We start from the raw sequence: 17017 nt of genomic DNA, 5'->3' as shown, positions 1-17017 counted from the left end.
GGTACTTGTACTTGAGTATTACCATGGCATTTTTCTATTACTTTATACTTCCACTCCACTACATTTCAGAGGGAAATATTGTACTTTTTCCAATGTTGACAATGTATAATAATAATGTCAAATATTCTTTGATAAAAATGTTTAAGCAGCCTTCTGAGTACTTTTTTTTTTTTTATAGTCATATCGGTGCAAAATCGGTGCACAATCCACATAGAAAATGTCTGTTTTCATTCCAGCTCAAAAATTAAATATATCGGTAATCAGTGAATTTTCCCCCTCTAAAATCAGTATCGGTCTAAAAAAATCCCAAATCAGTCGGGCTCTAGTTTAGATTATTGTCTCATTAACTGCCTTTTTCATTTAAGAAGGCATAGATATATATCCTCACAGACACATTATTTCCCCTCTGGTTATAGCACGGACATTTTGGAGAACATTATAGTTTAATAACATTTAGTAACTCAACTAAATAAAGAAACAGCTCCCTTCTGGGCATATTCCAATTCAATTTGCTGTTATATTTTAGCTTATTGTACCATACAATCCTCTAAGCTTTATGTTAAAGGCTATGTTTTGTAATAAATAAATCATACATAAGCAATCATTAATAATCGTAAATAATTCACCCAGCCATTAACATTTTAAGAAAAATAATGTATATTTAGAGTTTTTTTTGTGATTTAACAATCATTTAACAATCAGTCATCAATGATCCAACACTAATACAACTCAAGTTCTTAGCTGCATAATCATCTCTAAAGCTTAATCTCTAAAGCTTATGGATTGGTTGACTGTAGTATAAATCAGAGGAACATTTTTGCAAAGTATCAACTAGAATTGTTGTGAGTGAAAGTGAACCCAATTCTATCGAGCCTTGTAATACGTGCCATGCAAAAGAAGTTGCTCTTCAATACACAACAGTCCTACTGATTTATATACCGTCTTCATTCTAACCTTTCAGGTTAATGTACGAAAGCTTAACATGCATTGTTAGGTTTGCATTAAAAATACAAATCACAGTGACCTACAAGGCAGTCCATATAACAAGTCTGTCATTCCTACAAAAGCACATTTAAAGGATCTGATTCTTTATTAACATCCTTAAAAATGCCTCTTTTGGAAAGTATTCCTCGCTCTGAACCCTCGAGCAGAATAACACTCAGAATATTAAGATGCTGATTTCTCAAAGTAATATCCAAAGTTACTGAAATGCTTCCCTACAGCCTTGAGCAGACTGCCTTGTGGCAAGACCAGTGTAGGAAGATGATTTAAACAGTGGATATATTTGGCATCGACTTGTACATGAGGCAGTTATACAAAAGGGGTAATTCACCCAAAAATTACAATTTTGTCATTTACTCACACTCATGTTTTTCCAAATTCATATGACATTATTTTGCAGAACACAAAAAAAGACATTGGGCAGAAGGTTACTTTTTCCATCCAATGAAAGTGAATGGTGACTGAGGCCAACTTCTGCCTAACATCTTTTGTGTTCCACTGAAGAAAGTCATACAGTTTTGGAACAATATGAGGGTGAGTAAATGATGACAGAATGGTAATTTTTGGGTGGACTATCCCATTAAATACAGTGTGCAGAGTGTTTTGCATCAAAAGATCTGAGGTTCTCATCATTTACACCTCAAAGTTGGCAAATCACAAGAAACATAGTGAAAAATCGATCCAGTTAAAACTGTAGCTTATTGTTACCAGCCATTACACTTGAAACAGTTGCATAATGACTTGATCACATGGAAGTTTTTTTTTTTTTTTTTTTTTTCAATATTTTTTGGTAGCTGGAATGAGGTTGGTAATGCTAACGCTACTGTACACCACAAAGCAAATGGACAGAAGCGCAAAGAATGGCACATTGTGAGCGAGTGCATTGCCATGCACTGTGTGTGCGTGATCAGGCGAGAGTGCCTTTGGTTTTCAGAGCTATTTGCTCTCCAGGAACGTTAGATTGGCCATGTGCTGCTCCAGGGATTTGACCCCAAAGCCGTTGGAGCCTTTGCCGTTCAGAGTTTCCTTGCTGACGGGAGTGCTCAGCTGTTTCTCCCTCCAGTGCTGAGGAGAACTCAGGCAGCTGCGTTCTGATTTACACTAGAATTAAAAGAATAAAGTTGAACACAAATGAGCTCTAGGATTTGGTCATATAATTTTACTTTGTTCAGGGTTGGTAGTACAGATGACAATCTTGACAAAATGACAACAGACTATATACACACTAAATGACCAAAAAGTTATATGAATCGACTTATATAGCAAACTGTTCTGCAATGAAATACTTTGGTTATATTAAAACATTTATAAACTTTTAAAACAGCAATGCAAACTCTTAAAGGACAGTTCATCCAAAAACCATAACCTTGTGCGACCTCGCGTCCTTCTGCATGGACTGTGTTTTGTCTTCACTATATGCTATGCATAATTTCATTTCATTTAAACCAACTGATCTCAATTCAGGACACTCTGGGGTGTCAGTAAAGGGTTAAACTTTTGACGGACGGAGTCATGTGGCAAAAAAACATGGCTCCGATCTGAGTGAAGTTTGTCTTTGGGAGAAATGCCAACAAAACTACATCTGGTAAGAAACCTAATTAAGATTTTACAGTGAAACCTGTTGAGTCTCTAGTTTCATCCGATATGCCATTTATCTCGAAACGGCACCCTGTTAAATACATTGACCACTATAGTGGGCTATAGCACTATTTTTCCCTTAGAAATCCTTTATCGTGCATTATCACATTGAGAATCAATGGGGTTATCCAAAAGCTGAAAAATGTTGCTTTCAGAGTCAGACAAAACACTGGAGGTTAAGTCATTCACTAATTAGGGAGCAAGGGAGCATCCTATAGCTTTCCTATGCAGCCAAGTGCATTCATTCCTAAAATCCAACCAAAAGTTAAGTTTCAGGCTGCAGATGATGTTTGGACCACTCAACCTGTTTGGCAGACATGGGACGATGCAGACCATTACTTTGAATCACAATTTATTTAGCTAATTTCTGATTGGTAAAATGCTTCAGCACTGGCTATCACTTGTTTGTTTGACAGTGCATTGTAACAAATGTCAAATAAAGTTAAATAATTTTTATGTGTATATATTTGTGCTTTTACCAATACACATTGTTCCAAAGCAGCTTTACAGAAAATCAGCTGTATTGTCTGTGATTGACTCTATATAGCTTGGTATTATTTAAAATTACACAACTTAGTCCCACTGTCCCCATATGAGGACATATATTTTTAGGAAAACTATTTACTCTTCAAATGTTTTTGTTTTTTTGCATGTTTAAGTGCTACTAGTTACAAATCAAAAAGGGAAACAGAAAATGCACACAGTTGGGTCTCAGGGAGGATAAAATAATTTATTCACCCGCATGCCATCCTAGATATGTATGGCTTTCTTCTGCTGAACACAAACAAAGAAATTTAAAAGAATATCTCAGTTCTGTAGGTCCTCACAATGCAAGTTAATGGGTACCAAAATTTTTAAGCTAAAAAAAGCACAAAGGCAGAATGAAAGTAATCCATAAGACTGCAGTTTGTAAATCTATATCATAAGATACTAAGTCCTTTTTTTTTTACTATAAATTCTCCTCCCTGCCCAGTAGATGGCGATACGCACAAAGAATGTGAATTGCCAAAAACAAAAGAAGGATGTGGAAGTGAAAGTGGAAATGTATAGTAAAATTATAGTTAAATATTGGTCCGTTTTTCACCCACACCTATCATATCACTTCTAAAGACATGGATTCAACCACTGGAGTCATATGGATTACTTTTTTGTTGCCTTTATGTGATTTTTGAACTTCAAAGTTCTGGTCACAATTTACTTGCATTGAAAGGACCTACAGAGCTGAGATATTCAAAAAAATCTTTGTTTGTGTTCTGCTGAAGAAAGTGAGTCACACACATCTGGGATGGCATGAGAGTAAGTAAATGATGAGAGAATTAAAAATTTTGGGTGAACTTTTCCTTTAATAATCGTAATTACATGAGTCATAACATATACAGTACAGTATATTATTTAACTGAGATTTGATATAACAATTTATTACACAGCTTTCTGATATACTTATTTTTGATTGGTCAGTTGGGACATGCTAAGTTATTTTTGTTAATGTCCGCTAAACTGTATAACTGACCTTTGTCCCAAGCAAACGATTTCTGACATAATTTCACATCTCTCATATCACTTCACTTTCTCGTCTCACAAATCAAATAATATTTCATGTCCATTTATTTATATATTTGATAAGTAGATGTGTAATAAGCAGGATAATGTGCAGTCAGCCCCTCATTATCACATAATAACCCTTTTTAGGCTGATACAAGAACTGATCACCATGTCAAGGATTATTTTACAACAACGACCGTCTGACTATCTATTATCCCTTACATATGACTCGGTCTGAATTTATTTATTCTGAAACTGCATGGCTGTTCTTCAAGAGTATCTATGTTTTACAAATCCGTGTTTAAAAATTCAAACAGCAAGTTTGGATAATTCTAGGCGTTCATGTTGCTACCAACCTTTCTGATGAGCTTATTACATATCGGCAGTAGGTAGACCACCACGGTCAGGATGCCTTTGGTGTTCTGTATAGACGAGTCAACCTGAATAACACAAGAAAAACAAATGGATCTTTAGCTGAACAAACTATCCAAAACAAGTGCACCATGGCTGCTTGTTTGGGCTCTCATTGCAGTCAAGCAATCATTTCCCAGAGACAACAATCTATACATTTTTGACAAATGATTTGTGGAACAGGCTGGTTCACATATAATTGTTTTTTGTAAAATAACATGCCTGGAAACCACGAGAGGGCTCCTGGAGACATGCTGGGAGATCCTGATTGAGCTTGTTTTCCCGGAGTTCGGTTTCTCGCTTCCACAACACGGCACACAAATAGCCTCTATAAACCTATATAAAACTGCCTTTGGCTGAGGCCTTCGCTTCTTTTTAAAAAAAGAGGGATGGCCCTTGACAGCAGACCATTTGATCATGTTAAATCGTGTTAGGGAATAAGGGAAGGTCAGTGTCTTGGACAAATAGATTAGGTCAACAGCATTGCATTTATCATCTAATCTAATTTGTCAATGACATAAAAAAACAATAAACTAAAGTCTATATTGTTCTCTTGAAATAAATTAAGATATATTCATTTATTACATGACTTTCTGGATTATTTGATTTTGACTGCTTGGCATACTGCAGTAAAACATGTATGGAATCACTTTATTTTACAGTGTCCATGTTACACATATTACATTTGCAACCAATCTCCTACACTGTGCTAGTCTCACGTATCACAATGTGGTCTCTTTTCATGTCATAAATCAATTTAAATTCAAATCAATATTTCATGCCCATTTATTTACTGATTTGGTAAGAAGCTGTGTAATAAATGGGATACATAAAGCAAGACGGTCATTATTGCAAAATAAACCTCTTCATGTTTCTCCCACTTATTACAAGACTACCTACCAAATACAAATAAATGAACGCGTCCTAAGTCTGTTTACTACGCTGCAGTCACCAGAACAGGCTCTTGCGGTTCTCTTATTGTTTTCCATTACCTTCTGAAAGATGGCGCTCTTTCCCTGAACTGGAGACTTGGCACAGACCTGCAGCTGTTGACATGAGGCTGCCAGCTTCTCTGTCTCAGATATGATGAGCATTCTATCTTCATCCAACACCTATAACACAGACACAAAATGTGGCCATCAGGGATGTGAGTGTGCTATTAAGAACGAAGTAGGAATGCTTTTAAATTCTGAACTTGAATTGAGGTAACAAACAGGATGTACATATTTCATTTGTAAAATTACATTTGGAATGAAATTAAAATAAATTCTGTTCTCCCTTACAAAGACAAAATTCTGTAACTATGCCATTAATGGAACTAAGAAAAATGGCTTGAAAGTTCCTTTGTTTTAGTGTTGATTTTGCAGTTACTGCAATTTTCACACTAATTTTTTCTCTCATTAAAAAAAGTTTGACTCCTAAAGACATGAATAGTAATTTTGCAATATATGTAGGAAATCATGACCACTCACATTAAAATGAAGAGTCAGTCATATCAGTAAACTTATTCTATATGGAGAGGGTCCGCACATGGGGTTGCCATGTTAGAATCACATGAGCAGCTGAATACTACTCGCTTAATCTCAGTACTGTCCTGTTATTTGACACTTTCACTCATTGATTAAAGTTATCATGGCTGACCTTGAATACTACATTTCTACAAATGGCACCTGAAACTGAAAACGATTGATTTTAAATTATGCTGCATCCAAGCCTCTAGGTGTCAGTGTAAGTCCAAGATAACACAAAGACAAAAGTTACTGAGTGCACCTTTAATCTGACCATAGTTAGCCATAACTCAGCTTTGAGAAAGTGTGCAGTTACTGCATTTTCCCTTTGCACAGCAGTGCTTAAATTGTAGTTTTTAATATAGCATTTGATTTTTCAGTATGAAATACCCACAAACATATTATCATACACACATCATATGGGCTATTTCCAGAAATATTGCATGCTATTAATAAGCAATGTTTGAAATACCATCTATAGACATTTGAGAAACTTGGACCAAGGAGGAAGAGTTCATTTCCAAGAATTCCATTACTGTAACTCAGTGTTCCTCAACCTTTTTTTTTGATGGAGCCGCTTTACAGAAGATCAGGCATTAGCAGAAAATGAAACTGTAATATCTATAATGTCTTAGAGTCATCACTGTGTAGTTTGATAAAATTCGATTGTGAATTGTGTTTAAAAATAAGTAATTAAATAATAATTGTATTTATAACACCAGTGAGCAAGCCGAAGGCGACTGTGGCAAGGAACACAAAACTCCATAACATGTTGGTTAATGGAGAAAAATAATCTTGGGGGAAACCAGGCTCACTGTGGGGACCAGTTCCCCTCTGGCTAACATTATGAATATAATGCCAATATTACTTATGTATATTGCAAGTCATGGTTTAAAATGATTAAACTAAGTGTTAAGGTTCAGTGTTTAAACAAAGATTTTGAACTGTAAGATTAATGACTAATGTCTTTGAAGTTCATCCTGGATTAACTGCAGAAGTTCATATAGATGCATTGTCCTTTGTTAGTTGGCTGATGAAGGCTTTTGTTGGCAATTAATTGATAGTCTATGTATTCCATTTCAAGAGTGTAGTCCATCATTAGACAGAGGTGTTGCAGGCAGAGATCACTGAGGTGCATCGCAGTTCAACCTGGCCGGTAATTTCGGTGAGGTCTATCCTAAATCCAAGGTTCAGGCAATGGCATATGAAGTATCCCATGTCTTATTAAGTATCCCATGTCTTTAAAGTTTTGTTAATAAATTCAGCAGGCTTAAGCGTCATGAATGTGAGACCAAACCTTGCATTTCTTGAATTCAATCAGATGGAGGGCTATATAAATAAAAATGCAAAAATAGAGACTAATAATAAAAGTGATATTGTTAATAGATTTTACATTTGCCTTTTTGAAAAATGTAAATGTATTCAATAATTATTTATTTTTATAGTTTTAACAGTGGTATTTGTAACAAGACCATAGTAAACACATGGAAGCATGGATCTTCTTCACTTTCATGGTTAGATGTAACATGATTTCTATAAAACAAACTATGGCATTTTTGAAATTATAAACAGTAGACCTACTCTAAACACACGTAGAAACAATAAATTCAAAATATAAATAAGTTGTAACAAAAATGAATTATATTCCCTCACTCCCCTAATGTAACCTATGACAAATTTAATAAAGATGAAGTAGTGCTATGATCATATTTATTATCAATCTATTTCTGTCTAAAGTACAGTTAGTGTTACTATAGTAAATTCAACGGTGGTTGTGTAGAATTCTGTGCCGAATTCAAATGGTTTCCACTTCTCGCACCTTGCTTCTCACTGATTCTCGCAAAGCTGCGAGTTTAAGAGCTCGAGCTTTAAGAGATTTGCACTCACGCTGCTCTGTCTATTGAGCCGTATCCATCTACAGAGCCATACAGGTGCATTAGCCGAGGTTGTGCCTCCGCCTGTGTATTTGACGCTGCTAAACCAGATACTTAAGATGCGTTGCTAGACTTCAAAATCAGATGAACCATGGTACAAATGCTTACCCACCCATATAATTGAGAACCAACTGATATACCCCAAGTCTAGATATACGTTTTAATGCAAAGAAGAACTTGACGATAGATTTGATTATGACTGATAAACGTCCCCCATTTGTAACCTAATGCCCCCTTCTCTACTAATTTGCTCTCAGCGCCCCCTGGCATCCTTTGAACGCCCTCTGAGGGATGTTACAGCCCCTGTTGAGAACCCCTGCTGTAACTGATAAATTACAATTCAGTAAATACTGTAACTGTTAAATTGCTTTGAGTTGTAAATGAGTAAAATTCTCTTCCTATCATTCCAATTCAAATTCCATTTCATCAGCCTGTGGGGTGTGGCCAGTTCAATTCAAATTCAAATTTATAAAGTGACAGGGAGTCCATTTTTAAATTCTGAAATTTGCTGGTGACAATAAAATTTAACTCACCACAACATTTAAAACTAACATCTGAAAGCCACTGCCAGGTATTACTATCTCCTGAGGCAAGGAGAAATGTAGCATTCTTATTTGCCTAACTTATCCATCCACACAAAACTGCATTAAAGGTTTGCTGCAGTGAGGTAATTAGTATTTGAACAGATGGCTAAATAAATAGCAGTGAGCAATGTGTATTAGCGGTACTTTCTGCTCACAGCTGGACATATGCATTATAGGTCAGGCATGTTTGAGATTATTAATCAAACCATGCGCTGTCCCACAGGTATCAGGCGCTGTGATTATGGATGGGTAGCCTGTACCCGCCCAGGCCATATCAGGGGTTAACTAACATTAAAGAGATAGATGACAGTCATTTAAAGTCTTTATTTACAGGCATCTAATTAAACTCTGAACCATAAGGGCTGGTGGGCATGGTGGGTGTGTTACCTGTGTGGAAAGGGTGTGCAGGATGGAGCACAGATGGAGACCCTGGTCTGAAAGCACCTGGGGAAAACAATCCTTAATGTCAGACCTTTCGTTACCATATCAAATATCACACACATTTTTTTTGGCATGTTGCAAGTGTGTTCTGGGTGGTTTGCTAGGATATTCTGGGTGGTTTCTAGGTGGTTGCTTACTGGCCCAAGCCAAAGAGCCCATCACTATGTCTCTATGATATCCTGATCCCTAGATATGGCTTGGGTCCAAATTTAATGTTATCATGTGTCAGGACTCAACAAACCACACATTTTTAGGGATCATTTATGTCTGTAGTACAAATAGCACAAAACTCTACATGAGCAATAATAACAGTGATCCCTTAGCAAGCACCCCTAATAAGCAGTGGTTATACTTAAGAGTTGTTTCTACTTGATCTGAACCTTAAAAATGTATTCCGCTGGTGTGACCAAATATATTCAGGTTAATTTCGTCACATCAAATAATATTTTCTGACTTCCATAAAGCCAGTTCATTTAGATGTTACCACATGAAACATTACTTGACAAAATAATTTTTTATATTTTTTTTATTTATTTTTTTACAGTGAATGAAGACAGACCAAAATTTGGCATACTGAGAGACCTTCTCAATGCTGTTAGTAGTGAGCTATTCACTTTGACGTCAAGCAGGTAGGCTTGTTCTGTCAGATAAGAGGTTAAGAAGAAGGTGGTGTGGTTGGGTGGAGGCCAGTATGCCACACTGACTGAAAGACAGACTGCCTAATCAGCATTTCCTCCCCATCCACAACTCTGGATCACAGTATCTCACAGACAAATGACAGCTGGCCCTTTTAATAATATATTGATCTGTTTTTTCCTTCATTGCTCTTAATGACACTTCAAACTGATTCAATTAAAAAGTCTATGCGAGGGAGGAAATACAGGAGAGAGAATGCAGCCGTACCTCAGCTTGGTGGAATAGATCCAGTGTTGTCTTGAGCAGGCCTTCCCCCCTTAATCACACAGAGAAGATAGACAGATGGCAAATAAGTACAGTAAACAGCAGTGTTAATGAAACATCCTCTAGATCCATAAAATTGATTGTGTAGAATGGCAAACTACAGATTAACAACAAAATGATTTTCCCTTCCTGAACAGACTGAACATTTTTCATAAAACTTTATGTAAAACTTTACAATAAGGTTGTTTATGTCAACATTAGTTAACACAATAGTTAACGAACTTACAATGAACAATTTTAACAGCATTTATTGTTCATTTTTAGTTCATTTAAGTTCATAATGCATTAACTAATTTTAGAATAACTTATGTCAGATGTATTACTATATATAGAAATGAACACTAACCAATATTGATAAATGCTGTAAAAATATTGTTTACTGTTGGTTCTTCAGTCAAATATATATATATATATATATATATATATATATATATATATAGATAGATAGATAGATAGATCTTTAAACTATATTGAAAAAATTCTATTTTTGAGATTTACACATTTTAATTGTGACAAATTATTATAAACAAAATTGAATAATGTTTAAATAACATGCATACTATGAATTCAGAATAAATGTGGAATATTTAATTAAAATTAATAAGGAGCATGAACTTTAAAACTTTGTAATCAAAATTCATGTTTTAAACCAAATTCAGTTTGGTAAATGACAAAGCAACAGTTTATGATTTTTTATTTATTTTTAAATAATTTTATACTTATACTTTATACAAAAAAAAAAAAACAATATATATAAACTGTTTGTTTACATCTTACTATTGCCAGGATTCTTTTTTGATTGATGTTTTGCTTAAATATATACTGTACATATACACCTATATATACACACACACATACACATATATACAGTATATATACATAACATGCATAATCTTATTGTAAAATGTTACCAATTTTTCTTATGTAATTTTTATTTTACCTTTATTTAACCAGGCAAGTCACTTAAGAACAAGATTCTTATTTACAAAGACGGCCTAGCAGGAGGACATTGTCTTGTGTTGTCTTCCAACACGCTGTGTTAAATTTCCTGTGTGATATAGTATTACTCTACACAATCTGATAGATGAACTGTGAAGTTTATGAAAAGGTTTTCAGGGAGTCTGCTGCAACAGGTCAGTACCTGGTGAAGAGGTACATGGAATAGGCCATGCTGGACATGATCTGGCACAGTCGAACCATCTCGTGGTCCTGCTCATCCCAGCGTTCCACCTCTGAGTCCACATCAGATGTGAGTAAACACAGTTCCAGTCCCAGCTTAGCGATGGTGGTTTGCTCCTGGTTAGATCAAGGACAGCAGACATGTCAGATCACAGACGCATAGATGCATAGATGCACAGAACCTTCAGAGCTGACTGAACATTAATTAATTACAAAATAAACTACCTCAGCATCAAGCTTGGTAGCCTTGACTGCCTTCAGGTTAACAGAGTGTTTCTAGGAAGAAATGATTCAGTAACAATGGTGAAAGACATGAAAAGGTAACATGAGATTTGTGATTTAGAGATATTTTAAAGGTCTACACTTTCTTGCAATATACTCACCCCTGGTCTTGGTAGCGACAGATATGTTTTCTTATCACCTAAAAATCAGAAGGATAAAATTTCATTGATTTGCCTTTGAGAGGTAATAGTAAAATGAAACAAGTAAGAGTATTAAACAGATAGTTCACCCAAAAATGAAAATTCTGTCATCATTTACTCACCCTCATGTTGCTTGAAACCCATTTGACTTTCTTCCATTGAACACAAAACGAGGTGTTAGATAGAATGTTAAGGACTAACAGCTGCAGTCACCATTCACATTTATTGAATCTAAATTAGATACAATGAAAGTGAATGGTGACTGAGGCTAACACTCGATTTAACATTCTCCTTCTGTCTTTTACGAAAGAAAGAACATGATACGGATTTGGGTCTGGTTTTCATTTTTGGGTGAACTCTTCCTTTAAACGTTTAAAGTACATCCGTAAAAGACAAAAACCCTCATTTGAAAAAGGGGGAACTATAACATAAACCTATAACTTGGTTAAAATGAACTGCTAGTTTGAGACAGGCTGTGGATAAAGTGGATCAACAGATAGAAAGGCATGATCCTTGGAGAATGACAGTTTGTTTTGGAAAATATCTCCATTGGCACAGATGATGACTGGGAACCTCTTATCTGGAACAAAAACATCTCCCCAGGCACCGCTTTTCTGTCATGTTACTGAGGCCTCTCTTCAGACTCTGTGACAATATCACATAAAGCTCCGGCTTTATGTGCTGTCGTGAGAAAACCACAGTATCGCTTCGGAAAGCCGACATCGCTTAAAAACATCCTTGAGCGATATGTCCAAATACAGACTTTCACAGACTTGTAATCTCAGTGGGACTGCTGCAGTGCCTACAGAGATTTATCCAGCCTCTTTTCAATTGCCTTATGTGAGGGAAGTGAATGCAGTGTAAATGTCAAAGCGGCACAACTTTAGCGATTAAAGAAGATAACAATCTGGCCATGACAAAAAAGACCTTTAAAACTGTTATCGTTGCCCTGCCCACAGGCATGAACAAATGTCCACCTGAAAAGGACTGCTAAAAAAGCAGCCATGAAATCCACAATACCATACTGTGGCATATACTGTGGGAACTACCATTAAGAGATCATAAAAGACATGAGGGGGGTTCATATCTTGGGCTATGTGAGTGGCTTTATGGGAGAAGATGGACAGCAGCTGGAAGAAGATACAGAAGGATGGGGAGTAATTGAGTAACAGTTCCGCAAACAAAAATCCCATTCATTTCCTCCATAGAGTAATTGATTTTTAACGATAACTTACAAACTTTTAAAAACAGACTCTGAGGTTGTTAAGCTCATTTGAATTTATTATTATTCTTTTTTTTTTAATAGTCCAATTCCAGGTGAAAAACGACACTACCCTTGAACCCTAAAGAGACATCCACCATTCAGAGAAGTCACTGTCACCATGGAAATGGGAACCAAGCCAAAACATGCAGCACCGTAAATGGCGTAATCAAGATAATCCTCTAAAAAATCTCTTTATTTAGTATCTCAACTACTAATCTGAAATTAATTCAGTGTGATTATTTATATTTAAAAAATAACACATAAAAAAAAATAACGCAATTAATCATGTCCTCAGTCCATAATAAGGAATATTTCTACAACTGGAGCAATTCTAGCTTACAAGTACCACCTGTTTTCAGCAGGGGGCAATAAGCGAAACTCCAGCTGTATAGGCAACGCTTAGCTGTACAGACAGTAAACCATACGGGCTTGCTTCACCCAAAAATGAAAATTCTCTCATCATTTACTCACCCTCATGCCATCCCAGATGTGTATGACTTTCTTCTGCAAAACACAAATGATGATTTCTAGAAAATATTTCAGCTCTGTAGGTCCTTACTATGCAAGTGAAAGTGTGCCGAAATTTTGACTCTCCAAAAAGCACATAAATGCAGCATAAAAGTAATCCATATGACTCCAGTGTTCTACTCCATATTTTCAGAAGTGATATGATCTGAGAATCATCAATATTTAAGTTATTTTTTGCTTGAAATTCTCCTTCCTGCCCAGTAGGGGGCGGTAAGCATGATGAATGTGAAACACAAGAAGAATATTGTGAAAGTGATCTGTTTCTCAACCACACCTATCATATCACTTCTGAAGATATTGATTTAACTGGAGTCTTATGGATTCTTTTTATGCTGACTTGTATGATTTGTGGAGCTTCAACATTTTGGCACGCATTCACTTGGATTGTGTGGACCTACAGAGCTGAAATATTCTTCTAAAAATCTTCATTTGTGTTCAGCAGAAGAAAGAAAGTCAGACATCTAGAATGGCATGAGGGTGAGTAAATGATGAGAGAATTTTCATTTTTGGGTGAACTATTCCTTTAAGTTGTTACAGCAACCTAAAAACGCTTTTATGACTCAACTCAAGTGAGACGCTTCAAAAGCATCCGTCTGACGTAGGTGCAAATTGACGCATCCTTAGAAAAGCCCTTATAATAGATCTATGTCGGACAGATTGACGGATTCATTTGCAAAATGGATTGCTGTGGACTGTAGGCCAATGATAGGCTTATGTTCAATAGTATGGAAATAAACAATATATTGCCTTTTAAAGCCACTTTTTGCAATGCTTTACTCATCTGCCACAATAATGTAAATATCTGAATAATCTGAAGTATTATTTTTATTAAATGCTTTGTTTTTATTAAAAAAATTAACAATTATTTATAATTGTTTAATCATTATATATTGAATTATTTTTATCTGGGGACCTTTCTCAGCAAATATTGTGATTAATTGTGAATATGCAATTAATAATAATTTTATTAATTCAATTAAAAATTGTAATCGATGCACAACCTTTATTTGAATATACCATGATATTGAGGAATTTTCTGAAATCCCAATGGAGAAAATGAATGTGAAAATTACCTACTTTCGGAACCAAGACAAAGTGGGTGTATCTGTTGTGCTCTATTGAAAGGCAAAAGATGGTAGAAATACATTGGATAAAAGTGGCATACTTCTGCGTCCCTCAAACACATCATTGATCTCCTTCAGTAGAATGGCCATGTCACACAGCTGAGACTCCCAGGCCTCGCAAAACACATCCAGGTTCTCTTTGGCAATCTTGCTGGTCGGGTGCAGAGCTAGTGTTTGTGCCGCTGAGATGATCTGAGGGAACAAACAGAGAGGTTTTAACACTAGATTGCAACCAAGGGCTCACGGTTTTTCTGGTTAGCTTCTGCTGTTAGGTGCAGTAACTACACCAAACAATGTCTTTCTCCATGGACTGTGACCCCCATTTCTGACTAAAAATGTTTTTTATTTATTTTTTTATTTTTTTTGAAGCAACATTTGAACTGCAAATATGTCATTATTTTACAGTAGAAGTTTTAACAGTTTTTTTGTAGGGCTGTTAAAAAGTGTGAAATGGAAATTCAACCCTGTCCACCTCTGCATTACTGCTGCTATTTTTAATAAAGATCTTTCTCACCACTTTTTAATACCTTTTGATGCGACTGCATAATTTATCTGCTGTACAAAAGCTGAATATCAAGATTCCTCATTGGTTTCTGTCCATCGTGCTAGAGCAGAAAAACACCATCTAACTCTGTTGGCAACTGCATAATTATGATTTACAGCTTTCTGTGAACAAACAAAGCAAAGCAGATCTCGTCTCCGCTGAGGGTGTGGATTCAGCTGGTAATTACCAGCAGCTTTTGGAATTATCAATAAAGAAACTCATTATCATGCACCCCTGAAACTGCTGCTCCCCTGCTGTGCTCTTATTGGCCAGCTGATCTTTAGAACTTGTCATTATTGGCTGGTGATGAGAGGTCACTCTCTGTCAGAATACTCTTTCCTGCACTCTAGTGCACAATCAGACATGCTAATGAAGCCTGCTGATGAAATGCACTGCAAATATACACTCGGTTTCACAAAAGTCATATCACACAAGTAAAAATACACCAGTAACTGTTGGGAAAATATTCTGTAACAATATTGGGCTACAACAATTTGTCATTTCTGTGTTTATTGTAACATTGTTACCAGCATATATTGGCCCAGTCTTGGCTGTTCTGTTTCACATCACTGAGCTATTCCACTTGCCACAATGTTATCTAAAGTTCATATTCCAAGCACAGCCAGTAAAATTCAAACAGCAAGAGCCAGTGATGCATGATTATTATTTTTTTTTTTCCATTTCTTGCTAGTTTATTAAACACTGGCTGTCTCTCTGTGTGTGTGAGTGTGTGAGTTTCTGTAATCAGAGTTGCGAAGTCAACAAGACACCACAAAATGTGTCAAATAAGCATTGGTGATTTTTTAAAAATAAGCACTGACTAAGGTGAATAACAATCTACAGTTCTTTTATTTATTAACAAAAAATGTGTATTGCTATTTTGCTGAGGAACCAGTTTCCTTGTTTTTAAGCAGATGTTTCAGTGGGGTCTCTTTGTTTACCTGTGGGCCAATGACGCGGAAGGTTTCTTCAGCGTGAATACAGGTGATCTCCAGAGGCTCTGTCCCCGAAATATGACAGAGCAAACGACAATTCTGAAATGAGGTGTAATGAGAATGAATGACACTACACTTTAAAGATAATCCTATACTCCGAATCCTACAAATGGATTATATGATATGATATATATATATATATATATATATATATATATATATATATATATATATATATATATTAGTTATTTATGTTAAACATGGTAGTAAAACTGCATCAAAATACCCAAATCTTCCTATTCGATTGTAATTACTTTTCAAAAATAAAAAATCTAATTAATCTGATGGATTGTGTTTGTCAATATTCCACAATGGGGTAAATTGTCCCTTACATTAGTGTCTTCAGCATATACTACCAGTCAAAAGATTGGACACACTCATTCTTTATTATTACTAAGTCCACATTTTAGAATTAAAGTAATCAAAAAGTTGAAATATAGGATCTGTTCAGTCACCCAAAAATTTACACAAATTAAAAATCTAACATACTTCAGCGTAGCCACCCTTTGTCTTTGTAACATGCTACATGCTACATCATAAAACATGCTAGCAACATGCTAAAACATGCTAGCAACATGCTAAAACATGCTATCAACGCCTAGTTAAGTACTAAAACATACTAAAAACAAGCTATCGACATGCTAAAACATGCTAACGTCTATCAAAGAGCTAAAACATATTAGCAATGCCTAGCTACTTTAATTGCCAAAATATGTTAAAAACACCTAGAAGTGCTAAAACACGCTAACAACATGCTAAAACATGCTAGCAATGCCTAGCTAAGTGCTAACACATGCTAGAAACATGCGAACAACATGCTAACATATGCTAGAAACACCTAGATAAGTGCTAAAACATGTTAGAAACATGCTAACACATGCTAGCAACATCTAGCTAAGTGGTAAAACATGCTAACAATGCCTAGCAACATGCTAAAATGT

At 35.7% G+C, this 17017-nt stretch overlaps 1 protein-coding gene across 2 annotated transcripts in view; it reads right to left on the bottom strand.

Moving 5' to 3' along the window:
• Positions 1-645: 645 nt before the first annotated feature.
• Positions 646-17017, bottom strand: part of LOC127420809 (alpha-catulin-like) — a 102444-nt gene continuing 86072 nt past the window's right edge. For both annotated transcript variants that reach the window (XM_051663357.1, XM_051663358.1), the window contains exons 10-19: positions 16023-16115; positions 14579-14729; positions 11583-11620; positions 11425-11475; positions 11162-11316; positions 9964-10012; positions 9007-9063; positions 5586-5705; positions 4539-4622; positions 646-2103 (exon numbers count right to left, since the gene is read on the bottom strand). In XM_051663357.1, the coding sequence (XP_051519317.1) occupies positions 1939-2103; positions 4539-4622; positions 5586-5705; positions 9007-9063; positions 9964-10012; positions 11162-11316; positions 11425-11475; positions 11583-11620; positions 14579-14729; positions 16023-16115 (963 nt within the window). In that variant the 3' untranslated portion in view covers positions 646-1938. The remainder of the gene's footprint in view (positions 2104-4538; positions 4623-5585; positions 5706-9006; positions 9064-9963; positions 10013-11161; positions 11317-11424; positions 11476-11582; positions 11621-14578; positions 14730-16022; positions 16116-17017) is intronic.

Source organism: Myxocyprinus asiaticus, chromosome 30, assembly GCF_019703515.2.
Source record: "Myxocyprinus asiaticus isolate MX2 ecotype Aquarium Trade chromosome 30, UBuf_Myxa_2, whole genome shotgun sequence".
In the NCBI taxonomy this organism is placed as follows: domain Eukaryota; kingdom Metazoa; phylum Chordata; class Actinopteri; order Cypriniformes; family Catostomidae; genus Myxocyprinus; species Myxocyprinus asiaticus.
The sequence above is the reverse complement of the archived record's forward strand: the minus strand, read 5'-3'. Positions and strand labels throughout refer to the sequence as shown.